Consider the following 25,249-nt stretch of genomic DNA (forward strand, 5'->3'; position numbering starts at 1 on the left):
CTCAGCCTCACTGAGGACTCCTGAATTTTGGAACACTCTCAACTCAGTCCTGCACTGAAACCAAATTGGTTCTGAATCCCAGCTGGATCTCAAGACCTGATAATCCTGCCTTTCTGTTGGCTCATAACTCAGCAATTCTTGCTGCAGCCGTGTGAGGTTTCCTTTGCCACATAGCTGACTGGTAAAAATACATCCACTTACCACATACAGCTTCCATATTCATCTGCTTACCTTTTTGGAGTTTTTCTTGCTGTCAGGAGGCCAGGAGCTCTGTGTTTATTGTCTTTCAGGCAGAGCCAGAGCAGGCATGGCAGTAAATGCAGTGTCCCTTTGTGGCAGGTCTGGTCGCTGGGCGGGGGCCGAGACCACGTCCTGGATGCCATCTCTCAGTGTGAGCAGCTGGTGAAGGAGCGGGGCACACACGAACGCCACGCACCCTGGCGCCTCTACTTCCGGAAGGAAATCTTCACCCCCTGGCACAACTCCCGGGAGGATCCTGTCAGCACTGATCTCATTTACCACCAAGTCATCCGTGGCATTCGATTTGGGGAGTACCGCTGTGAAAAGGTGGGTCTCCTGATTCATCCTCCTAAAGAGACAAAACTGTATCAATGCTTCCCACGTGAAAAAGCAGGAATATGAACTGAATTTGTAGTGAGTGTGAGCAACCCTTCCCTTCTTAATGAACAATTCCTGTCCAGGTGATTGTGCCAGCTGTCACACTGGCAGCTCTAATTAATACTTTCTCCTTCCCTGCAACTTTCAGTTCACACGGGAACTTGGAGGCATGTCCAAAGGGGCAGATTGGGTTGTACTTTAAAATATCTTTGCTAATAATCTCTCTAATGTTAAGATTGTGTGAAGCTCATCCCTCCTTATGCTGGGTGACTCTTTAGAGTTATACAGACAAAAATTGAGAAAACACCATTTCTAAATGGTTCAAAGGTTGAAAGAGGCTATCTAGCCTTTGTGACATCTTTCTAGGCCTCTTTTTATGGATTAATTGTTTCAGGAGGAAGATTTGGTGGAGATAGGTGCGAAATATTGTTATATCCAATTTGGAGATACCATCCACAATGAACTTGTGCAGAAGGTGCTCCATGACTGCATCCCAGTAAAACAGCTGAAGTCCAAGCCCCTGGAAAAGTGGGTGAGCCTTATAACCTATGCACATGCTAAGGTAAGAGCTTTGTCGGGCACTGTTGGGTAACCACTCTTGAGCACCAGCTTCTGCTTCTTTCACTATTTTCATTTATGTATAGTCTATAGGGGAAGAAGGAAAACCAGCTCAGTTTGTAGATCCCAAATAGCTCATTAGGTCTAGGGCAGCAGAAAACCTTTCCATTCACACTTCTGTATGAAGAGCAAGGGGGAAGAATGAAAAAGTACAATTAAATCTCTGAATAGAGTAGCTTTTGCGGTTCTATTTTCCATCTGACAACCAAGTCAGGATGGGCTTGGGGTGGAATACTGGTTTTGATCTAGAAATGGATTACCAGAGTTATTTCCATGGCATCCAAGGTATGTTAGACTCTGAACAGGTCAGTGGAGATTTGACAAAAATTTGGAATCCAGATGCCTGTGGGCACTCTTAACTGCATGTAGTTCCCTGGAGACCATTCCTGATTTACTTTCTCCAAGTTCCCTTGACACCAGTAACAGCAGAGGACTGTTGGGATCTCTGGGATCGGGCTTGTTCTTTATTGTCTGCAGATCATGCAAACCAGATTTTACTGAGAAAACCTTGGGTGTGTTATTTTCCTGCAGGCCCCATATACACAGGACCATCTCTCCTCTCAGACTGTGAAGGAGCAACTTGTAGATTTTGCTCGCTTTCAGTGGCCTTTGCTTTTTTCCAGATTCTTTGAAGTCACTAAGTTTTCAGGTAATATCTGTAGTCTAGGAGTAGAGGACAGATATAAGATCAATAGGAGAAGACTCATATAGCATTGATAAGGATTTTTTTTCTGTATTTTCAGGACCCAGCTTGCCTAAGAACCACTTCATCATTGCTATAAACTGGAAAGGCATCTGCTTCTTGGATGAGTCAGAAAAGCGGTTCCTTGAGCTGACCTTCCCAGAGATAACTGGAATCCACACCAACAGGTGAGGGCCACAGAAAGACAAGATCTGAAGATGACATCTCTTCCATACTCTGAAAGGGTGCACCTTCTCTACCACCTCCTTAGGTGATGTGATGTGTGCCTGGAAAGGTGGTTTAGCCTAGGCCTGGGAAACAGAAAGGGAAAACTTCTGAGCAGCCTGTAAAGGAAATACTGAAAGGACTGGATCCTTCCAGCTGGTGTAAAGTCATCCTGTTTGGTCAGAAAGGTGTAAGAAGCACAGACAGGCATCAAAACAAGAATGGCCCAAATAACTGACACAATTAAGCCATTGTCTGCTGTGCATGCTGGCAGTTCACACACTTCCCGGGTGTCATGGACCAAACAGGATCACTGAGAAAAGCAGTTGACCACTGCTTGCTCATGGCACACATCCTTCCATCAGGTCACTTGGATAAAAGGGTCTTACATACACAGAAAAGCTCCCTGAGAGAACTGCCAGAGATTTAATTAGTTGTCAAGTTACTCCAAAAGAAGGCTGTTCTTTTGTCTATATTTTGCCTATTTGTACAAAACATGGTGAAGTGCAGAGTAAAGCTGAACCACTTCAGTCTTTCACAGCTACCAGCTCATGGGAAGGCAAATTAGGAACTACCAAGATTCACTGTAAAGGAGTTATCTGCAAGGAGGTGTGTGTGCCTTGGCTGTGTTTACAGATGGGTCTGTAAGTTCTTCAGATGCTCTGGTAACAAATTGTTCAATAATACATAGGGCAGTGAAGTCATTTGGACAGAGTTGCACTCTCATCACCCTTCGTGCAGAGGAGTTTGTTCTGACATCTGTAAACAGCGTTGTCATTGCTGAACTGGTGGTGATGTTCCTGGAAGGACTGAAGAAAAGATCACGATTTGCTGTGGCAATGCATGAGAAAAAATCCCAGGGTAAGTCTCATAACTTTTCTTCAGGGTGGGGAAGAAATCATGAAAGAATCCACAGTACTTGTTTGAAGGTGCTCAAAGAGGAGAGGGACAACTTCATCGAGAGTCCCTTTGCTCCCAGGGGGATGCATCAGCACAGCAATGCCAAGCATAAGGCATTGGGATTTAGTACCTTTGCACACAAATAACCTTTCCTTCCTCCTTCTCCTCTTTATATATAAATATATTTTATTTAGATAGTATAGCATCCAGGAGCTCACTTTGGTTATAGTAGGAAGTTGATCTGGGCTTGCTGGGAATACTTTGCAGAAGAATTTCACAGAAGCAATAAACTGAAATTTTCTGTGAAATACAGGTGGCTCAGACAGATATACATGTTTAAAATGTAAACATTAACTACTTACAGCTACTGAGTCCCTTTCCATGCTTTGCTGCCAGTCTAGACACAAAGTCAGCATTCATATGAACCAAATTGAGTTCTGCCATTGCCCTCAGTGGATCAAAGTCAGGGTGTCAGAGGAAACAAGTGATTTCTCTGAAGTATTATTGGAAAATTAGCCATATTTATACAAATCACCTTCTACTGCAAACTGAATTCAGGCCTTGAAAATACAATTCCCTTGTCTTTCACATTGCAATCCCTTTGCATTTTCTCAGGCTGTCAAGCCTGAACAGTATCCCCTTATTCCGTTTTCCAGAAGATCCTGGCATCCTGTCCTTCAAGAAGGGAGACTTGCTAATCTTCACCGAAGACAAAAGGCTGGATCTGGCCCAGACAGAATGCAGACAAAATGCAGATTCTGGCTGGATCTGTGCCCAGAATGAAAGGACAGGCAAAACAGGGAATGTATTTTTGGAAGACATCTACATCATTCCTTCCCTCACAAAACCCTCTAGTCAAGTGCTGGTAAGGAAAGCTAAGCACTCCCTGTGAAAAGACTGGAAGAAGATAAAAATGTTAATATGGTTATATTTATAACTGGAATTTATAACTGGAAGATAATTGTCCCTCCAAAGTCAGACAAGTCCTATACCTCCCGCTGAAACAAAGCATTTAATTCTGTCCTGTCTGAAAACAAAACTTAACCTAGCCTAGGCACTAAGGAGAAGACTGTAGCTGCCTAAAAGCAATGACTAAAAAAAACATCCCCAAAATCCAGTCTATTCACCATGGGAGATTTCAGTGCCTGGAACTGGTGGCAATTAATGGGTATGGTTATGCAGTTGAATTTTCCTGCATTCACTCTGGGCTTGAGTGGCGATCACATTATGCCTCAAGAGAACCTCTGAGTGCAGCAGGTTACTTACAGAGAATATGGTCTTTGAGGGAGCCAAGGTTTCTCATGAATGCCTCTGCTAATAATTTTGTCTTCAGTTTTGAAGATTCAGTATCTTGGATCCTGTGCTAACAGGTAAAAAGCAGAAAAACTGGTGGCAAAACACACTAGAGAGAAGCAGGTGCATTGTAAAGCATGTGTTGTGCTTTGGAGAATCACATATATTTTAATGTCCATTACTATTATGTCTATGTAAATTGCATCTTTGAGTCAACTGTTCTCAGGTCTATCCTGAGTCTCTGGAGATGCTGCTTTTGAGACAGGTCTCAGGCAGCATAGAGGACTACCTGCACATATATGCTGAGTAACACCTGACAGTGCGTGCAGAGACCTGTCTCTGTGTGACATCTCTATGTGGCTGTGCTATTCCAGAGTTTGCTGATGATGTCTCCAGACCAGAGGAGGACAGCTTCCCAGAACTCCTTCATGGAGGAACCTGATGAAGAGGATATCAAGGTGAAGCCTTACACCCTGGAGGAGTTCTCCTACGAACACTTCAGGTGAAGCTTTCTGTGTAGAGTATGCCCTAGAAAAGTTCTTGTTGATCAGTAATCCTTAAAGCCTATTATGTAATAGCATCTCCCACTTCTGATTTGGTTTCTTCTTTTTGTTCCCTGTAACTTTGGATATACAGAGATTCTGGCACATGGCCTATTGTATCTTAAGTCTGCAGAAATGCAAAGGGGAGGGTAGAAGAACCCCAGCTGTACTGACCTCTTCTAGTAGGCCCTATTCTTACTTCCCACCCCTTCTTCAGCACCTACCAACTAGTGAGGATATACATCTCAGGCTTCAGAAAGTAAGGGGAAAATTAGTTTTCTAAAAACTCCTTTTTGCCAGTCTCCTACCTTTTTGATATACAGGAAACTACATTTCCCTGCTCCTGTTGACCGACAGAATCAAAGGAGATTTGAGATCACTGTCTTGTGAAAGAACAGGTCTAGAGATACTACTTTGCAATAATGTCCACCTTTGCTCATAGCAACACCGGTCCAGTAATTTTGTATTGCTTGCACTTGTCTCCATTCAGGACTCCTGAGAAGGAATCCATCAGCAAAGCTGTTCTCCAGAAATCCCGTGGGCACAGTCAACTGTGGGCACATTCTAAGGAGCCTCTGAAACAGCCATTGCTGAAGAGAGCATGCACAGACCCTGATCTTCGGGATTTGGCCTGTCAGGCCTTCATTGATATCCTTTCTCTTCTTTCTTTGGGATCTGAGAACACTAAGCAGAAGGAACAGTTAGCTAGGTCCACAAAACTACCTCTATTCAGATACCTCAGCCACCTTACAGGGGATACACTGACATAAAGATGGAGCAGATCAAATCTGTTTTCCTTGTCCACAAAGGAAACATTCCTATTTCCTCCCAGTACTCCACAGCTACTGATAGCTCACTTAACTAATAATGTGGCTTTAGGAGTGAAAGAGGTTTATTGCATATGCCCAGAGAAAGCAGCTACTGGCACAGCACAAATCACAGCCAAGCAGCAACTGCTGCATAGGGGAAGGCAGTAGGGGACAGAAAGGGAACATGCTCCAGACCTTCCTCCCGGTATTTGCCACGTAGACATCAACCAAGTCACTACCATGTTAGAATCCAGATGAAACTTCCCATTTACCTTCCAAAATTGGCCTGCTTTTCTCCTTAACAGCACATTCACCCATCATGAAATTCATGGGAGACTACCCCTCAAAACAGGCACACTCCTCTGTGGAAGTGACTGACCAGATATTTGTCCCAGCCATCCAGGAGGAGATCCTGCGGGATGAGATTTACTGTCAGATTATGAAGCAACTGACTGAGAACAGAAACAGGTATTTACCTGGGTGCAAACACCCTGCTCCTGCAGAGCCAGGCCTCAAGTGCAGGAGGCATTAGGAACTCCTGTTGCATTTGTGGTGCAGAGGGGGCAGGGGGAAAGACACACAAATGTTGGGGTAATAGCTTCCCTTCTCTCTTTTGCCAGACAGTGCTGTGGGGCTCACCTTTGTGGAGCTCTCAGGACTATTCCCTGGCAGGGAGAGACCACAGAGCACCAACAGTCATCTCCCCTGAGCTGCTGCTTTGCTCCCATCAGCATTCTGTGCTCATCTCCTTGTGGTGTGAGGCAGGCAAGGTGTCACTGAGGCTCTCCTGCTCCCGAAGCAGTCTACAGGGGAAACACGGCACTGCATAGTCCTTGCATCCCTTCAGTGACTGCCTTGACAACTCTCCATTTAAGTTTCCCAATGGCAGCATTCCCCTCTCACACAAACATAGTTCACACTGGATTTTTAGCACCAATTAATAAATACTTTTGAGTATATATTAATTAGGTTTCATAACTGCCTTGCAGAACAGATTGGTTTCAGAGGCACCTGCCCACATAAAAGTCTCTGAAATAGGCTGGTGTTTTCTTCTCCACTCAGAAAACAATAATTTGATCTGCTTTCAGGGAAAATGAATTGCATTCTGTTTCTGAATGCATTGTGTTTATTTATTTATTTATTTTCTGTCTTACTGTTCCACAAGTATTACATATAGCGGAACTTTCATGATGTGTGTCAGTGTTGAATGGTAAATTCCCTTACAAGCAATGAATCTTACAGGCTATTCCATGCATAGTCTGTAAAAATGGTGCCAGTGCCATGCCTGATGTATTCCACCAATTTTGTAACTGTTGTGAGTGGGATCACTGATGTGGAAAGCACAATGCTTGAAAGGTGGCTATTTCCATATACTTTCACTGGAGCAGCCAGAGAAACAAATCTTTCATCCTTCCCAGGCTGCTGTGTTGTGGACCATGTCCTGCTCTCACAGAGACACAAAAAACACTCATCTATAGAGTATAAATGGGATTAAAATAGTGTGTCTTCATCTGCAAAATTAGAACAGTACATGGGAATAAAGAAGCCACAACTTCTTTATTCAGTAAAGTCTGATGACTTTTCAGAGCCAGACATGCTGACTTTCCCAACCAAAACCACTTCACACCAGTGAGCATTTCAGAGCAATCCTTGGACACAGCTGAAGTGTGTTCTGCTCCTGGCTTTGAGGCAGAACGACTGACCACCTCGAAGCTGCAGAGCCCTTCTTAATAGTGAGGGCAAAGTGCCAGAAGAGGTTCAGCTGGCAGATGCAGAAGCTGGAAGAACTGGATTTCTCCCTGAAAAATAGTACTATCTTGATCTGGAGCATTTAAGAACTGCATCTACCTCACTACATAATGCCATTAACATGTTCATCTTTCAGAACAGAACAGGAGTACATATAAAGTGCTCATGCCCTGAGCAAAGCTGGCCAGTGCAGAGGGCAGGTGAATATATCCATTGAGAAACCATGATCTGAATATACGTGAAGGCTCTGTTGATTTGCAGCTCTCTGTAGAATGGGACCATGATAGGAGTGTATTTCTCTTCCCTGTAGCTGGTGTGTGGTCAAACAGAGAATTGTATGTGGCTGTAGCAGAACTGTTGGCTTTGTGTTCACAGGTACAGTGAGACCAAAGGCTGGCAGCTCCTCTGGCTCTGCACTGGCCTCTTCCCACCCAGCAAGTCACTGCTCAAACACGCCCAGAAGTTCATAGAGACACGTCAGAAAGAAACACTGGCCCCGGGGTGCCGCCGGAGGATTCAGACAGTAATGAGGTAAATAACCTGGCATATAACCAGCCCAAAGTGTTCAAATATCAATAATCAGGGCCCAAAACCCACATGGGCTGAAATAGTGTGACTGTCACTTTCCTTTTCTCCTTACATCTTGTTTTTTTTAAGTGATTATTTTCACATTCATTATGGACTCTGAACCATTAAAGAGAGGTCTATATCATAGTTTCACTTTTTTCTTTCACAGAGTTAGCAGCATTTTCAAAAGTTCATCCCCACATATAATTACTTGACTCCCAGAGCTGGGTATTTCAAGCATCCTAAAGGGCATGCAGTTTGGAATGATGTCACTGATGATATCCTGACCTTACTTTTCTTTGGTGAGGCAGCGAGTCCTTGTTTGAAAGGATCAGTACAATCAATTCCTATTCTTTGAAAAATCCCAAATGAACAGAGCCCTGACTCTTACCTGGCTGCTTGCAGCATGGCACTTCTCCATCCTCTTGGCTGAAGCAACAAGACCCCCAAACCACAGTGCTTCCTCAACTTCCAAATGAGTTGTTGTTCAAAGGGACATGACACAACCAGAGAGAGGGGAAGGGCTAACAGGTTTTCAGGAACTGTAGAGAAAGGTTTCCCTAGATTCCTCCAAGCACTGGAAAAACCCAGCTTGCCCCTCTGAGAACAAAGCTTTGACATCAAGATTGACTCCAGCCTTCTCCCTTTTGATGGTGTTGTGATTTACCACTTGCCTGCCACAGACCTCATCAGTAAAGAATCTGCCCAATGATTTCACCTTCCAGCTCCTCCATCTTCCCCTTTCTCTCAGGCTGGGCCACATGTTTGGCCTGTGAGCCCCACAGGTCAGGCTCTAGGGGAACACTAACACAGTGGATATCCCCCTTGCAGTGGATGGGGTTTGGCACTGCTGGGGAAATGTCATCACACATTGAACTCGCTTTTGAAGTGTCTCTGAAATGCATGGCAAGGAATGCTATTCATCATTTATTTCTATGGAGAAGACTTAAAAATTCCTGCCTCCCTATATCATGTGCTATTCATGATCTAAGCCCTGTTGAGCCATACAGAGCTTCTTTAGAGAGAGCACATAGGGAGGGGAAAGCAGAATGGGTTGTTTGGAAGGAGAATTTTATCTGCTAAACTGCCCCAGATCTGGAGCCTGGGGATGGGAAGTGAAACAAAGACAAATCTTGTCTTCTAAGAGCAGTTATTTTCCTAAGATTAAACTTGCATCTGTTTAGAACAGAATAAAATAGATTAGTATAGAATAAACTATTTCAGTTGGAAGGGATCTTCAATGATCATCTAGTCCAACTTCTTCCTGTAAGTAACCTGGTCTCTTTGGAAAGGGTAGAGCAGACAGCTCAAAGGATTGACCTATAGTACATCCAAGGGAAGCCAACTGAGCCCCTGGGTACACACCTTTCCTCCACAAACCTCTTTATAGCTTCATCCCCAGAATCCTGGCCAGGGAACCACCTTTATGGGTGTTAAGCAGATCTCACCTTGGTAGTGAATTGCTAGCTCAGACTGCAAGGAGAGGTGGGTAGCCCTATGCCTCTGCAGCCAAACTGCTACAATTCCTTGAGCTCCCAGGGCCTCCTTCTGATGCCAGTTCAGGAACAGGTGTCTGAGTAGGGCAGGTCCATGCTTTGGACAGAGCCTGCACAGTACAAAGCACATGTGGTTCAGCTTGGTTACAGTCAAGTTTTCCTTCTCCAAATAGAAATGCTCCTTTACTGAATGGAAAAAAAATTAGTTTTCAAATCCATAGAATTAAAGCTTGATTTCAGACTAACCTCCTGAGAGAACACCCCAGTGTGAGAGGCCCATAAGGTATGGTGTTCAGAACGAATGAACAGCCTGCTCTGTGCCACTGAGGACAGGAACTTACCAGCCCCAGGAGGTAATTTGCTAGATTTGCTTTCACTTTAACTATGTCAAAGTTTCGGCATGACTGAGACTTCAGGGCCAGTTCCTTTGCTTTAAAAGGCAGCTTTGCTCTGAGGTATAATTTCAAAGAAATGGTTTTGTACAGCTTAAGCACCTCCTAAGTCAGAGATTGCACTCCAGCTCTTATATAAAATGCAATACTTTCAGCAGCTCTCCAGACCTTTTTGGTTTGGGCTCTGAGTCCTTTTGTATCCAAATACATATTTTTTTGCTGATGCAGGAATTAAGCAAAATGTATTTCTCCTTACAGCCATTACAGTCAGACTTCAGTAAGGAAAAATGCTGCTGAATCAGTAGAAGAGGCAATGGTGCTAGCTAGGAAGGTGCCTTATTCATGCAACCTCCGAGCAGAGCAGAGCAGACTTACTTTACATGCTAGTAAAACCCCCAGTTTCTTGCTGTTAATACATTGAATTTGCACTGGGGTGGAGGTCCATTGGAGCCTGCCCCATCACACAGTACTGGCATTTTGGAGGGTGTCTGCTCTTTGGCTGGAATACTGCTCATTTCTTTAATGATTAAACTGATCACTCTTATTGGGGTGGTGGCATTTTCCAGGAGCGGCTGCAGGAAGTGGGCACCTCATCCTGTGGAGGTTGAGGCCATCTTACAGAACAACACTAAGATCTCACACAAGATTTGCTTCCCCAATGAAACAGAGCAGGTGAGCACTTACTTGTTTTCCCAGCCTTGACCATATTTCCAGCCATGATGTGCTCAGCCAGGAGCACGTATGAAGACATTCAATATTCTTATTTCTTCCTCTCCTCTGTGTAACAAGAGTCTTGTTATCTCATAGACATTTGATGTGGGAACAAACACCAAAATCCAGACTCTGTGTCAGAACATTGCTTCCAAATTGCAACTGCAGTCCTGGGAAGGTTTCAGCCTCTTTGTGAAGATTGCAGACAAGGTAACTCCTCCTTGACTCTGGCAGGGTAGCCAGACTGCCCCTCCTCTCTTTTTTATTTACCAGACCACCTAAACAACCATACGAAGCCAAGAACCAGAGCAGGTGATTACTGCTTTTGTCTTTCTGAGAGGATACAACCTGAACTTGAACTTTTAGCACCTGAGAGTTATTTTGAGTCTCTTGAAGGGGCTGGATGGAGATGCAGAGTTTCTATCATTCTGCCAGTACCCAGGTGGCACTAAAAGCAGAGAAGATTTAGGCTTTCTGGCAGCTGCTAGGATGGTTGTATACTGCTGGATTCAAGCCTTTTTCACTCAGACTTGCCCAGATGTGCTGCACATGTACAGTGTGTGCTAGGATTAGTGAAAGCAGGGGCAACCAGCACCAGTTAATTACTCTCTGGTTTACCGGAAACCTGCCTTACATGAGCTGAAGCTTGGGCTGGCTGTCTCGCTGAGAGGTCCCTTCTCTCTGAAACTGTGATCAAGGCAAAAGAGCACTAAGCCCTAACACGGGGAATTTCTGGTGTGCTGCCTTCCTGAAAAGAGAAACCCAGTATGTAACAACACTTTACAAAGAGAAGAAGACTGGGAATAAGGTAGGCATCTTCAGCTTGACTTCAATAAGCAACCTGGAAAGCAAAAAGCAACGGAAGATGCAATAAAGATCCCCATATGAAATATAAGTAAATTGAGCCTTCTTTCTCCTATTTTTCTACTTCTTTCCTGCTACAATTCTGCCCTCTCTGTAGACAGGGAAATAAAATTCAGCCTGATACTTGGGTATGTGGCACAGGCAGTATTTTATATGATGTTCTAACCCCTCCTTTCTCTCCTTCATTGCTTGGGCTCTGCAGGTGATCAGTCAGAATGAAGCAGATTACTTCTTTGACTCACTAAGGCAGGTGACAGACTGGAACAGAAGGAACAAACCAGGAAAAGATGGTAAGGAGAATGCCAGCATGACAAGAAGTTGCATGAGATGCTGTGTTGAACTGGAAAGCAGCTGATCCATCCAGTAGGATTCACTCCATCTTGAGAAGTATTTAGCAGAATCTTGTATCATTTCTGTTTGTACATACATGGTTACTGCCTGCACCAGCAGCAAGATCCAGTGATGCAGCCAAGCACTGGTTATCAAAAACACTAGGACATTTCTGGGCTGGGGGGAGGGGGGGAGGGTGGGGGGGAAGTCTCTCCAGAAATTTTAAATTGGTAAAAAAGATTTTTTTGACCTGTTGTATCCAAAACACACAGCTGGATACATGCAAGTTAGATAGGTTGATCCTCAAATACTAAGAATCAGCCAACATGTGCAAATAGGTTCTTTACAGAGTGTCATCACATTTCTTGGGTTGTTAGAAATTTTTTAACCAGTTTATTACCTGGTGACACTTAAACACAAGTTATGTTGTGAAGGAACCACTTGTTAGAATAAAACAATGTAATACTAATAACAGCAATTCCTTGCACTTACTGTCCCATCCCCTCCTCCCCTACAGACAATATACATTTTGAAATCTACATCAAACTCCACTTAAATGTCCTATCGGTTTGTCCTGACCTTTGTGTATTTTAGGACAGCTGAGGTTCAACTCCCTGAAGCTCTATGTATCTAAGACTTTCTAACCTCTCTTCCCTCAGCTGATGCAGCTGCTAGGAACTCTGAAAATCACAGTATAAAGATGTGGGTGCACTAAATCACAACTAATTTGTAGAAGCACAGCCATCAGGGGATGTACTTGCATGGGCGTAAGAGAGTTCAGATGTGCTGCACGCCAGCAGGCAGCTGTCATGAGCACCAAGAACAAACACTCACAGTTAGTCCCTCAACTTCTCCTCCCTCTGATCATTGCATGAGCAGTGTCCAGGAACTGTAAAATAATAATTTCTGTTGTCACATAAAATGGCTTTTTGTGTTGTTTTGTTAATAATTTTGTTTGTTGCTATTTAAACCATAATTGCATTTCTGAATGAATTCACAAGCCATTTATAAACTGTAGAACTGTCAGTGACACAGAGAACACTAACAAGATCTGATCTCCTTAGGGGCTGCTCTGTCTGTGGCGTATGAAGTGTACTTCATGAGGAAGCTGTGGCTGAATGTCATTCCTGGCAAGGATCTGAAAGCTGATACCATTTTCCATTACCACCAGGTAAGCAGCTCCCTAAAGCAGAGGTATCGTGTGATCCAAGAAATACTCCTGAGAAATTAAGTCTGTAGGAGTATTACTGGCCTGTATTATACAGGCATTATACAGGCTCCAGAGGAATGCCTCCTCCAGAGGGGGGCACAGCTCAGCCTCAAAACAGATTTATTTCTCAGTGTTTACACCTTACCTATACTGAACACGTTAAGAGTACAGGTCCTTTACCTTATTGTACTGTGGAAATGCTCATCTTGCTCCATAAATCAGAGACTCACAGAAAGTTTCGGGTTGGAAAGGATCTTTAAAGATCATCCACAGAACCTTCAGAAGGAGTCAAAAGTTCTTAGGATGTCCTTGGACTGAATTTGGCAAGTCTTGAGTCCTGACCTCACAAATTTAGAATGTTGAAGTCAGTGTCTGCTTTAGCCCATTCTGCCTGGATTCAGAGCTGGTCTCTTCCAGGAGCTGCCAAAGTACCTCAGAGGCTACCACAAGTGTTCCAAGGATGAAGCTGTGCAGCTGGCAGGGCTGATTTATAAAGCACACTTCAACAACGACCGCACACAGCTGGCAGCCATCCCCAAAATCCTGAAGGAGCTTGTGCCAGACAATCTGCTCCGAGCAGCGTCACCAGACGAATGGAAGAAGGTAAGAACATCAGCTTTCATTAGTCATATTACATATACAGAGCTTTAGTAGAGAAAACACCTTGAGCCACACTACATTTTTGATCTGATGCTCTTTGAAAGTACAGTGGAGGGATGGTATTGAATATTGCTGGATTTGCCAGCAGGATAAAAAAAGGATCTGCCGCTTATAATCCAGATTTTACATACTCTACCAAAATTCTGAAAGATATCTGGAGGCCTGGATGGCTTATCTGAAGTGTGCATCTTTCCTGGAGATACTAATCTATTTCCAGTGCCCAGAAAAAGAGTTAGAGATACGAGAGTCGGTAAATGGACTTGGAAGTTGAGGATATTGGAAAGAAATAGAAAATTAGGGTGTCTCAGAAGTATTTCTTGGCAGCAAATAAATCTCCTTGAGCCATGTCCATGCTACTTACAGCAAGACTCTTTTTATCCACAAAAAGGGCAAGGAAGTTTCAGCAGGTACTTATCACTTAGTCTGCTGAGAAAAACACAGGACATCCTTTTAAATACTAAGGGAAAATTCACCCTCCATTTTTCAGCCAAAGATGTAATACATGTCTGTGGGTGTTGAACACTGGCCTTCTGAGTTCTATCTCACATTGCCCCTCTGCCCTGAAGTCCATTGCCTCGGGCTGCTGGGCTTCCTTCAGCCAGCAGAGGAATAAGGAACACTGGAGGGTTCTGGCTTTACCTTCCCACATGGCAGAGCAGCTGTTTTGATTTTCAGTATTCTGCTGTTGAGGCAAAAAGCCGGATTGTGGTGATGAGCTCATTCTGTCTTTAGTGCTAAGGCTAGGCATTAGAAACCTGCCTATCCAACTCAACTGCTTTTGTATCCTCTTTTCCTAAACAGAGCATTATTGCAGCATATAGTAAACATGAAGGAAAAACTGTGGATGAGGCCAAGATTGCTTTCTTGAAAATGATACACCGGTGGCCAACATTTGGATCAGCCTTCTTTGAAGTGAAGGTAGGTTTGAAGGCCTGTGTGAGTGGATTTGGTAGTAGATCCAAGGATACAGACTGACTATAATTCCATATCTGAAAGTAAAAATACATTATAAAGCTGAATTCCTGTAATCTATTGAGGAAAACTCAGTTCCTTCCAATTTTTGAGATGGATTCTTTATCCATTCTGAACTATGCTTGTTTACTGGCAATGTTGTTACTCTAGGTATAATACCTCTACTACAATTGTGTAGTAGCTATAAGGGACTAAATTGTCCTGTCATTGCTCTCCACAAGAAAATGCTGCCAAATCTCTTTGGTGACTCTTCCCTCAGAACAGAACTGTACTAATCCTCTCATTCTGGAGTGGATATCACCCAATAATAATTTCCCATGTGTTACCTTTAATTTCTCCTCACTAGGCTATTAAATAGTTTGCAATCTATGATTATAATAATAATATAATAAAATAATATAATTATATATAAAATATAATAGTGTTATAAATATTATTATAATATACTATCTAATAATATATAATTATATAATTCTAATTATATATTATATAAATATAATAATCTAATTATTATTAAGCCTGTTATCAGACAGCATAGTAAATAACGGACTTGATTCTGCTGTCATGTAGCATTTGCTCAAGTCATCAATATATGTCCAAAATGTTCCAGTGTTCATTTGGGAAAGAGAACAAGAAGCACTGGACACTGTTGAAGGTCACTAGGCCCCTGATACAGATAATTTCTCAATTTTCTGCTTATCTTGCTGTGTTACTCATTTACAGCAAGCCTCAGAGCCAAATTTCCCAGAGATTGTACTGATTGCAATCAACAAGCAAGGAGTCTCACTGATACATCAGAAGACAAAGGTAACAGCTGCTTCTCACAAATGCATCTAAGGAAGGACTGAACAGACCCTACTAATTTAGGAACAGTGATAGGACCTTGGAATGGTAGGAGAGGATAGAGGCTCTCTATTAATTTTCTGAGTGAAACTGAAGAAAATGTTACTGCCTCAAATCACTTCTTTGCACTTTCTACACTGGAAAGGAATAGAATAGAGCATCTCTGAGAAAAGACATGGGAATCATGATAGACCTGGCAAGGTGGTAAGATCAGGAAGATGGATGGGCAGTGCACCCAGGTACCTGTTTCAGAAAAATGCTTTGCAAGAAGCCCCAGATGTCTAAAAGATCAGGCTGAATGGCCATATTTAGGTGCAGTCTAACCCCAAGAGTCTGGTCTTACCAAGTTCTCAGGAAAAGGGAGTATCACTGTTTGCTTTCAATAATGAAACAAATTAAAAGCTCGTTTTAGATTATTGTAAATCTAATAACAGTGTGCTAATGCAAAGATTGATATATAATGAAAGAAAGTCTCATTAGTGTGATTAAGAATTACCCATGTGGTGAAAATACAATATTCCACTAATCTGGATGCAAGAACTAACTTAATCCACTATTTTTATAAATGAAGTGGGAAAGAACAAGAATTCTCTGGCTCTACAGGGTTTCTTATGTAACAGCCTGTTTTCATTTGAGAAATGTTCTATAGATCAGTTTGTTTCCTCTTACAGGATATTTTAACAGTCTACCCCTTCAATAAAATCTCCAACTGGAGCAGTGGGAGCACATATTTTCACATGACAATAGGGAACCTGGTACGAGGAAACCGGCTCTTATGTGAGACATCTCTGGTAAGAAGAGTTTTGCCATCTTAGACACAACAAAATCACAATTTTTCTTTTCCAACCAGGATTGCTACAAAAGATGGTGCAAAAACATAAATACCAGCGCAGATACAAAAAGTATTCACTGTTGTGTCAATAAAATTGACATTTAGAACTGGCTCAGTTTATATATAATGCTATCTGGTGCAAAGATGCATGACATAGGACACAAAGAAAAATAATAATTTCCCAAATTCTTCCAATACATCAAAATTCTATCCAAGAGATTAAGACTGCAAAGCTAGTTAAGAGGCTTTTTGTCTTGCATGTCTGCCTCCAGTTATATAGTAATGCCAGCCTTGTAAGACTTCTTATTTTCCAGGGAGTGGAGCCACCTTTTTAACAATTGGTTTCAGATTATTCACAGTGTCAGAAAAGCATCACTGTATTAACAGTTAAAAGTAGGTTTGTAAAGATAAAAAAAAACATTTAAAGGCTAACTACTCTGACAGAAAAGCTTGGATTCTTAAATACAAGAATCTTAAGTACAAGTCAAGCTACAGAGTGAATACCAAGGAGACAGTAGAGCTATGCTCTGTAAAGTTTTGGAAATCTATGAATAGCAGAGGGAGGAATGGATAAGTTATAACTGAAACAGTGACAGATATTAAAAGAAAAGATGTTTGTGCAAGGAAGAACCTAAGAAGATTATAAACAAGGGAGGAAATGAGTTATTTTTGCCTCTGGAACTCTCTGGGAGATATAAGACTTCTTTCTTTCCTGACAGGGTTACAAAATGGATGACCTGTTAACATCCTACGTACGCCTGCTCATGAATGCTGTAAACAAGCAAAAGAACCTCCCAGCCTGAGAGTGGAAATAGAGCCTGTGACCTGTACTTGTGCCAAACTACCTGTAATTTCATATCCCAGAAGAAATGCCATTTAAAAAATATTAATCTTGATGATCGACCTTCTGATCACACACTGAATGAACTGAGCTGCTGAAATACTACTACAGAAGAAGCTCAAGTGAGCATGTCCTTTCAAATATCTGTAACACTTCTTAGATGTAGTATGAGAATTCCATTCAGATATTGGATTTAGAGAAAGTTTAGATGATTTTAATATTCTATGGGAGTGGGGAAACCCTGTGAGAGCCCCTTCTAATAGCCTGACTCTCCTCCAAGAGAGACACAAGTTAAGAGCTGTCTTCCTTTTGGAAAGAAAATGCCCCTTTATTGTATATGCCCTCACCAAAGGCACAAATTCCAAGTCTTTGGAAACAAAGGTAACGTAATTTTTTTCTTCCTCTTGGCAATTATAAGAGTGGGGAGATGCCCTTTAGTAGTAGATAACTGAACACTGAAAGGTAAGATGTTGGGTTTCATCCTCTGGTCCCTAGGTTACATGCTGCACATTACAGTAGACTGTCAGAATGTAACTGCCCTTCCTGTATGCTACTAAACTTGCAGGCTGTCCCCTGACTTACCAGGGCCTTGCTTAAATGAAATGGTCTTCTTTCTTCCACATGTTATGATGCTCTCATCATTGTTGAAACTAACAACTGCTTTCTACTGCGCAGTTTCTAATACGCTCTGAAATGAGTCTGGGGTTTGGGATCATCACTTTTAGTTGGTCCTGTTTCAAGATACAGATGAGCTATTCAGTGCAAATCAGAACTGAAGAACTCAGACTAACAGAAGTCTGTTGAAAAGAGAGTTTTCTGCTCTACAAAAATGTTCTGTTTGGAGTTATGCAGACATTCCTTCATGAGACAAGAATAATAGCTTTAATTTGTCCTGATCTTTTCTGCTTCCTGTTTAGCAGACAGTTTCGGTGGTAAAATTTGATTCAGCACTTGTTCATCTCTAAGAGCTTTGTAGAAACATAGTTTGGATGCCACGGGAACCAGAGTGTGCTCTGAGTCTGTAAAGCAGATCTAGACTATGGTGGGAATAAGCTTAGCTGCTTCCCCCTCAGAATAAGTACTCTTCCCTCACTCCCAGCAAAACATGAACATGTCTTAAAGCACTTACACCAAGTTCCTTGAGACACAATCTGGCAGTGCTGGAAAAGCAGCTCTGCTTGATCTCTCAGTTTTGCCAACAGATGCACAATGGTTCTCTTGTTCCCTCTGACGTGTGTGTGAAATTCAAATGCTGGTGGGAGTTCTGTATATGGGTGGCAGGGAAGAACCCCACTCTCTCTGTGCATCTAAACCAGTGCCACACCTGTTAGAATAGCTGATCTTTTTGCAAGCAGTTAGATGCTCCTGCTGTATTGTCCATTGCTGGCAATGGAAACACTGGAGTCTATTTACCCAGAATGGTTTTGGTGCCCAGTGTCTGATCTAACTAACTAGCTGTAAGTGAGAAATGTTCAACACTTCACCTGTACAAAAAGAAATTTTACAGCCAAACTGTATTGTTTCTGGTTTTTAAATAAAGACTGCAGAAAATCAACCGCAATGTCTTTTTTTAACCAAGAAAAGTGAATGTTTGCTCCAGATCCATGTAAATCTACCAAATATCCACTATATCCTGTAAATGGCCATAGCATCCCATCTGCTCATTACATACACATCACAATTTGTACAACACAGCCACTAAAAGGATGATACCTCTTTCTGCAAATCCTCATCAACCAACACATCACCACAGAAACAGCACAGGTCCAAAATGTGAATTCACCACAACAGTGCCTCAGGTTTCAGCAATCCCAGAGTTCCTCAGAGTGGGTAATAGTCTCTGGCTAAGCACTGAAAAGATGGTATTAACTGTACACTATACAATTTTAATTTATTTTTTTTTTTGTGTAAAGATTTAAAATGTATTACAGTTAACTTTAATACAAGAACATACAAAGGCACAGTATTACAGCATTTCAATCTACAATCATGTGTTTTCATTAGACAGCTCAAACAGTGTGTAATAAAGTGAGAGATCTACATGGTGCAGAACCCATCAAGGCCTGAACCAAGGGAGGGAGCTACTAATTCTTTTCTCACTCTAATACCCTCAGCACTTAACAGTGCTTTACAGGCTAGTAATAACCACAAGTATTACATGCTTGCCTGCAATCTGTTCCTTCCCCATCCAATCACTCATGAAAGAGTGTCAGTCAAACCATCTAATACCAACCATGCCACATCAGGAAATCTCTGTACGAAAGGCTGACCAGCGTTTGCCAGCACTGCACAGACTGCTGTAAAAACACCAGGACGCAAATCCTAGAGAGCAGATTAGTGCCATAAAGAAAGACTGCAAGTGATTAGCATACCCTTTGAATACCAACAAGCTTCACATACCATGCTTTCTAAAAGCAAAACCATTCTTTAAAGTGTACTCAGTGAGTGTTAGTGATTTTAATTAGGTATAAATATGACTGTAAACTGTAAGTCTATAGTATGAGACAACATATTTTGTTAAGTGTAGATTTCTGAGCCAAGTTCAACCTTCATATTAATCTCTACTCTCCAGTGATGTGATGCATAGGAAGAATTTAGCCAACAGGTCTATTTACAGCAATGGAAAAAAGCATGCAGCTTATTACTCACTGACACCTTGACTATATTTATTAAAAAGAAAACAAAACCCAACCTGTCAGCCTACCAAGGCACTAAGGAGAACTTGTGGGTTTGCACTATATTCTGCTTGGTTTTTAAAAAGTAGACTGACAGAAGTAAGGGAAGATACATTTTTTTAAGCAATTTATAGTTATTTCTCCTACTCCTTAAATTCTACTCTCACACTAAAGGTATGTTGGTAATATAAACTACTGTAACTGCACATTGCAGGCTATGGGCAGCAGAAGTATAAGAAAATCATTGTGAAAAATTAATAATTTAAGAGAATATAACCCCCCCATCGATATAGAGATGAGAGATTAAAATTATTCTTTTCACCAATTAATTTTGCGAAGTGTTCTGAAGATAAGGACATATTCCAAATCCTAGAGAACTGAACAGCTTATCAAAGAGAATGATATCAACTCTCCTGTGAACTCTGAAGCTTTCTAGGTCTGCCAGATTTCTAACATGAGACAGGATGAAAGCACACACTAAATCTTTACTGGCAGCACAGAAGTAATGCCATTCACCTTCACATACATGCATTTTTCATTGCTAAATGTGAGAGGGGCCACTGAAAGAACATTATATTACCTATTGGCTGCTAGTTACTTAATCCTTCCATATTTACCAGGAATGTGTGGCTGTGTGTTCCTCCACCACTTCCCAGGAGGCTGGGGATACATAGCTGCTCAGATTCAGCATTAGGCAAGGCCTGTGACTGAGATTACAGGAGCAGACTGGAATGTTTTATGCTGAGAAGAATCTGCATAACATACTGAGCTGCATCTAGGTCAGAACCTCAAGTGTTTTATGCTGTGACAAAATGCCAAACAGGTTTGATTGTAAATAGGGGTCGTTGCAGGGCCACACTACTGCATCAAAAGACATGCTGTTCTTTGTGCCCTAAACTAAAAGACCATTTTAAGGCTGGTGAGAGAACAGTGAATAGCCACATGTTCTCCTAAAGCAGTGACAAGCAGCTACTATTACTAGAGTCTACAATGCAAACTGGTCAGGAGAAGATCAAAGAGTTTACTGCTAAAATTAGGCCTATCCCTTCATCATTGTTAGAGTGGATACACTACAAACCAGTTAAAAGATTATGGTAACTTACAGCAACAAAAAGCAAAGCAGCTGAGGGAAACTGAGTTAGCAAAGACTGTGAATATCTAAGAGATGGTCTCACATGTGGGATTCTGATCAGTTATCCAGGATTTCCCAGCACTTCTTTGGTATCACTGGTGCAGTTCCATGGGTCCAGATCCAGCAAGCACGGTGACACCATTCTAAGGTGGACTATTGCCCCAATCCAATTACTGCTCACACACAGAAGTGGGGAAGCTTTAACTGCTTGCTACCTAATTCCCCTGTGGCTGTGGGGTGTTGTCTAGGCCCAACAGTTGTGTTCATCTGACCAACTAAACCAGACACTTTTTGGAAGATTTAAATCATGCAGTGTTTTTCAGCCTTGCCAAAGGGCAGGTACAGTCTCACAACTGTTCATGGAAAGGGATTTTCAGCTCAGCTTGGGTCAGCACAAGGAAGTATGGTGGTCACCTCTGGGGGACTCAGAAGATCACTGGGATCATACATCAGACAGGTGGGCTCAGGAACAGCACTGCTGATGGCTCACCTCTAAAGAAATGTTGAGAATATACAAAACCAGTAAATTTCTCAGCACCTTGAGTTGTGGTAGCAGAGAGAGTAGGACCAGCAAAACCTCACTGGTGACAGACAAAATTACAAAGGAGGACTGTATGCTTGAGATGTTAGCATCATGTCTGAGATCCTCTCCTTAAGTACACTCAGGTCTCAAAAAGAAAATGAACAGGACTCTTACTGGGGTAAAAATTTTAAGAAAAATGGGGTTTTTTTCTGCATACACCACATTTGCTACAAACTGTAAAGATTAGAAACTCCTTCAAGTAATTGGGCTTTCTGGGGCATGACCAACAAGCATATACTTGGCTGGCAAATAAAGGGAGAATGGGAAAACTGAAGTGCTTAAATTGGTACTATATTATTTATTCAGTTTCCTTATGCAGAAGAGTAACCAGTGTTCCAGCCACACTGCCTCAATAAATATCAACTATGCCAATGGACAGGACATGCTTTATGTTGACCGGCAGAAGCTTTACCAGCCATGTAGTAGTAGAGAACAGAGAAAATTAGTGTCAGTTCTAATAAAATGTTTCGTTTCCCATAGCCACTTTCTCCTTCAGGAGAGCCTAACTATTCTGAAGAGGCTCACATGGCCTTGACAGCTGAAATCTCCTTAGTTCTGAGATGGAAGCAGCAAAGGAAACTTCTTAGCTGTCTTAACACTGGGCCTAAGTGGGCAGTGCAAATGCCACAGCTACTGGTTCCTAGGCTTTTCCAGTAGACCCACAAACCAGAAGGACTGGGATATGGGTTAAGGCATCCATATGCTCTCTGTAGGAATCTGGACAAAGACCAGAACTTTTTGCATATAGTAAAGAATGAAAACTTTCAAACTACTTGCCTATATATTAAAAAACCTAAAAATTGCTTCACACAGAGTAAGAAGAAAAATTCTGATACTCTGACTGAAAAAGAGCAAATCTGACATTTCTTCCAGCCCTACATTTAACCACTTTTTCCAAATTCCTTAGATTAGAGGAGTGGAAAGAGTAGTACAGTTCAACTGAGGAAGTAAAGACTGTGTAAAACTCCACAAAGGCAAAATGCAATGTTAGTAGCAAATTAATAATCAGCCTGTGCACTGCTCAAGCAGAAATCATACTCCTCTTCCTGCCAGTGTTAATAGACAATTGCTTGAGAAAAGGGACAGTCTAGATGCAAGAGACACCACCAGAAGCAGGGGAAGGTACTACTTATCTTTGGTTCCACCTCTTAGTAATTGCTTCTGTAATCAACAGCTGCAGTGAGCAGCAGCTTGTGTCAAGAGTGCAGTCAGAAGACTGACAGACCTGTTTAAGCAGAGTTTAAATCTAAAGCTTTAGGATGGATCTTCTTGGATGCCAGCTCTGACAATTTCTTCAGACGTTTCTTCAGCTCCAGAGGGAATTTCTCATAGCACTTCTTGCACACAGGCTTCATGTCAAACTCCACAAATTTATTCCTTTAACACAAAGAACAGTTATTAAATGGTATTTGCAAACTATGCTTCACTAATTCAAATCTCCATACATCTACATCAGTGCTGTTGCAAGTGTTCTATTCCATTTATAAAACAACTAATTTCCTCATCTGGTGATGCAGGTATAGAAATTGGGTTCTGAACAGTGAACTGAAGTCTTTAGTATTGCTAGGTAAATAAGCAACATGATTTTGCTAGTTATTTGCATGTAAGAGTCTAGAATAATAATTTTGTTACTATAGAATGCAAGTGCCACTTCAGAGGTCCCCTTTGGGATGCATTAGAGCTCTTTTATATGGCCAGTGGAGCCAACCCAGCAGAGTAGGATAAGGGTTTAAACCTGAGAAAGGAAAAATGTAAGACTGCTTTTTTTTCCTGTCCCTCTTCTAGATATTTGAGGTGAATAACACAGTATTTTATTTCAAAATAATTTATGCAATAGCAAATATTGTCATTAAGGGGAGCAGCAACAGTTAAGGAGACATGGAGGCTGTGGATTGTTCAGGACAGGCAACTGCCTGTCAAAGTTTAGAGCCTTCCCTCTGTGCTGCTGAATGAGTCCCCCTCTTACCCAACCTCCTTACAGAATAGATTAATGAAGGAAAATAAATCAGAGAGGATGCTGAGTGTCAGCTCTCTTTCAGTGCTGAAATCAGGAATTATAAACACCTGCTGCCACAGAGAAAAGGTGTATTTGCCTTCAGAAAGGCAGTGGCTCATGGCTCCTCCAGGCTGATGCCCTGCCTTAGGGGCAAATATCCCATATGGTCCAAAATATAAATACTGACTTACTTCAGTGTGAGCTTGACGTTGCAGGTGGAGCAGGAGAAGCAATTCACACACCAGGCCTTGTTAAGAGCTGATACCACTGCAAAAGCAAAAGCACCAAGAGGAAACTGATGGACTATTTGAATTCAGATTTATACCCGAATTCAAATGAGGCCAGATGTGAAAACAAACACTGTTGTCTTGCAACTGTGGGACTGCAACAGCTGCACTAAAAAAAGAAGCAAGGACAGCAACCCAAAACAAGGAGAGAACAAATCTTACCATCTCCCTCTATCACGTGGCTGCAGTTGTAGCAGACATCTCCAAAGAGCTGCACAGAAAAAGAAATAAGAATATGAACTCATGTTGCTGACTACTCATGGTCCCCAAATTACACAGCTGGTGTGAACATTAAATACTAATAATCAAAGAATTCCCAGATACAGCAGTGGCCCTCAGATATACCAATTTAAATCTTCTGAATAACTTCTCATACACTTGCCAAATAGTCTATGTTCTTTTGGATCTCACACCAGTAAAAACTACAAAACCTTTTTTGTTGATGCCTCACACTCTAGTACTGTTATGGGATCTTAAAGTCCTCTATATGTGGCAATTGGAGAAGAAAGGGTGGGTAGAGTATGATCCTTAGTGTAGGCAAACATCTCCTGATGCTCAACTACAAACAACAAAATAGAACTACTGCTAAAATACAGCTAATATCAGAACAGAAACTCGTACCTCTTATGAGAGAGAGTCATTTATCTGACAGAAGAAAATATCAAACCAAAAAAGTTGTTCACTCAAATCACACCAAAAGAACAGGGTTTGATTGACTTTTCTATGTTTTTCTTTTTTTATTGATCTACTTTTCTATGCTTTAGACAACACAACAGTTGCCTCAGGCCCACAGAAACAAGTAATTATCAAAGAAGCCCACACAAATACATTAGAAGTAAAATTACAGGGATATTAATCTCAACCCACAGTCAGTCAATGGCACAAATTAAAATCAGTGTCCCCAAGACATTTCTACTGTTTCCAGCATTGCTTTTCTGCCAAGAAAAACTATTATTTTTCTGGTAAATCTAACTAATTTCTTACTATTTCATTGCATCTACAAATTCAGATTATGCAAAATCTGCATAGCTTTGCATATATAAAACATGAAAGAGCATTTTCCAGACACAAGTACCTACAGCACAGATGGCTGAATTTACCTGATTATAATGAGTCTCACAATAGGCCAGCCCTTTTTTTTCATAGTGTCGGTGCCCCAAGAATGGCTTTTCACATTTGGCACAAACAAAATGCTGTAAAAGAAAAAAAAAAAAAAATCCCATGGCAGGCAAAACAACTTTCACATTAGCAGGGAAAAACATGTTCAATACATGACACTTGATCACAGAACAGTTTGGGTTGGAAGGGATGTTAAGGCTCATCCCATTCCAACCTGGCCTTGGACAGTTCCAGGGATGGGGCAGCCACAGCTTCTCTGGGAACCCTGTGCCAGGGCCTCAATACCCTTATACAGGGAAGAAT

The 25,249-nt window shown here is 41.8% G+C and overlaps 2 protein-coding genes and 1 long non-coding RNA gene across 5 annotated transcripts in view; 1 reads left to right on the forward strand and 2 right to left on the reverse strand.

Moving 5' to 3' along the window:
* Positions 1 to 19,446, forward strand: part of MYO7B (myosin VIIB) — a 46,400-nt gene extending 26,954 nt beyond the window's left edge. The window contains 19 exon segments of the mRNA XM_058844274.1: positions 340 to 567; positions 1,013 to 1,180; positions 1,768 to 1,885; positions 1,980 to 2,106; positions 2,835 to 3,004; positions 3,700 to 3,908; positions 4,711 to 4,838; positions 5,369 to 5,526; positions 6,002 to 6,155; positions 7,812 to 7,967; positions 10,458 to 10,563; positions 10,699 to 10,812; positions 11,669 to 11,756; positions 12,861 to 12,967; positions 13,424 to 13,609; positions 14,468 to 14,584; positions 15,362 to 15,445; positions 16,153 to 16,272; positions 17,033 to 19,446. Coding sequence (XP_058700257.1) covers positions 340 to 567; positions 1,013 to 1,180; positions 1,768 to 1,885; positions 1,980 to 2,106; positions 2,835 to 3,004; positions 3,700 to 3,908; positions 4,711 to 4,838; positions 5,369 to 5,526; positions 6,002 to 6,155; positions 7,812 to 7,967; positions 10,458 to 10,563; positions 10,699 to 10,812; positions 11,669 to 11,756; positions 12,861 to 12,967; positions 13,424 to 13,609; positions 14,468 to 14,584; positions 15,362 to 15,445; positions 16,153 to 16,272; positions 17,033 to 17,116 — 2,622 coding nt within the window. The 3' untranslated portion in view covers positions 17,117 to 19,446.
* On the reverse strand, positions 486 to 10,787 carry LOC131581718 (uncharacterized). 2 transcript variants are annotated; one of them, XR_009278133.1, is made up of 4 exons: positions 10,576 to 10,787; positions 9,452 to 9,609; positions 5,960 to 6,099; positions 486 to 589 (listed from the first exon to the last, which is right to left on the reverse strand). It is a non-coding gene; the product is annotated as an uncharacterized LOC131581718 (long non-coding RNA). The 2 variants fall into 2 exon arrangements; XR_009278132.1 differs by lacking the exon at positions 10,576 to 10,787 and having other exon boundaries at positions 9,452 to 10,328.
* LIMS2 (LIM zinc finger domain containing 2) overlaps positions 18,706 to 25,249 on the reverse strand; it is a 30,825-nt gene continuing 24,281 nt past the window's right edge. For both annotated transcript variants that reach the window (XM_058844282.1, XM_058844281.1), the window contains exons 7-10: positions 24,928 to 25,020; positions 23,990 to 24,038; positions 23,732 to 23,807; positions 18,706 to 22,921 (exon numbers count right to left, since the gene is read on the reverse strand). In XM_058844282.1, the coding sequence (XP_058700265.1) occupies positions 22,774 to 22,921; positions 23,732 to 23,807; positions 23,990 to 24,038; positions 24,928 to 25,020 (366 nt within the window). In that variant the 3' untranslated portion in view covers positions 18,706 to 22,773. The remainder of the gene's footprint in view (positions 22,922 to 23,731; positions 23,808 to 23,989; positions 24,039 to 24,927; positions 25,021 to 25,249) is intronic.

This window comes from Poecile atricapillus, chromosome 8 (genome assembly GCF_030490865.1).
Source record: "Poecile atricapillus isolate bPoeAtr1 chromosome 8, bPoeAtr1.hap1, whole genome shotgun sequence".
Classification (NCBI taxonomy): domain Eukaryota; kingdom Metazoa; phylum Chordata; class Aves; order Passeriformes; family Paridae; genus Poecile; species Poecile atricapillus.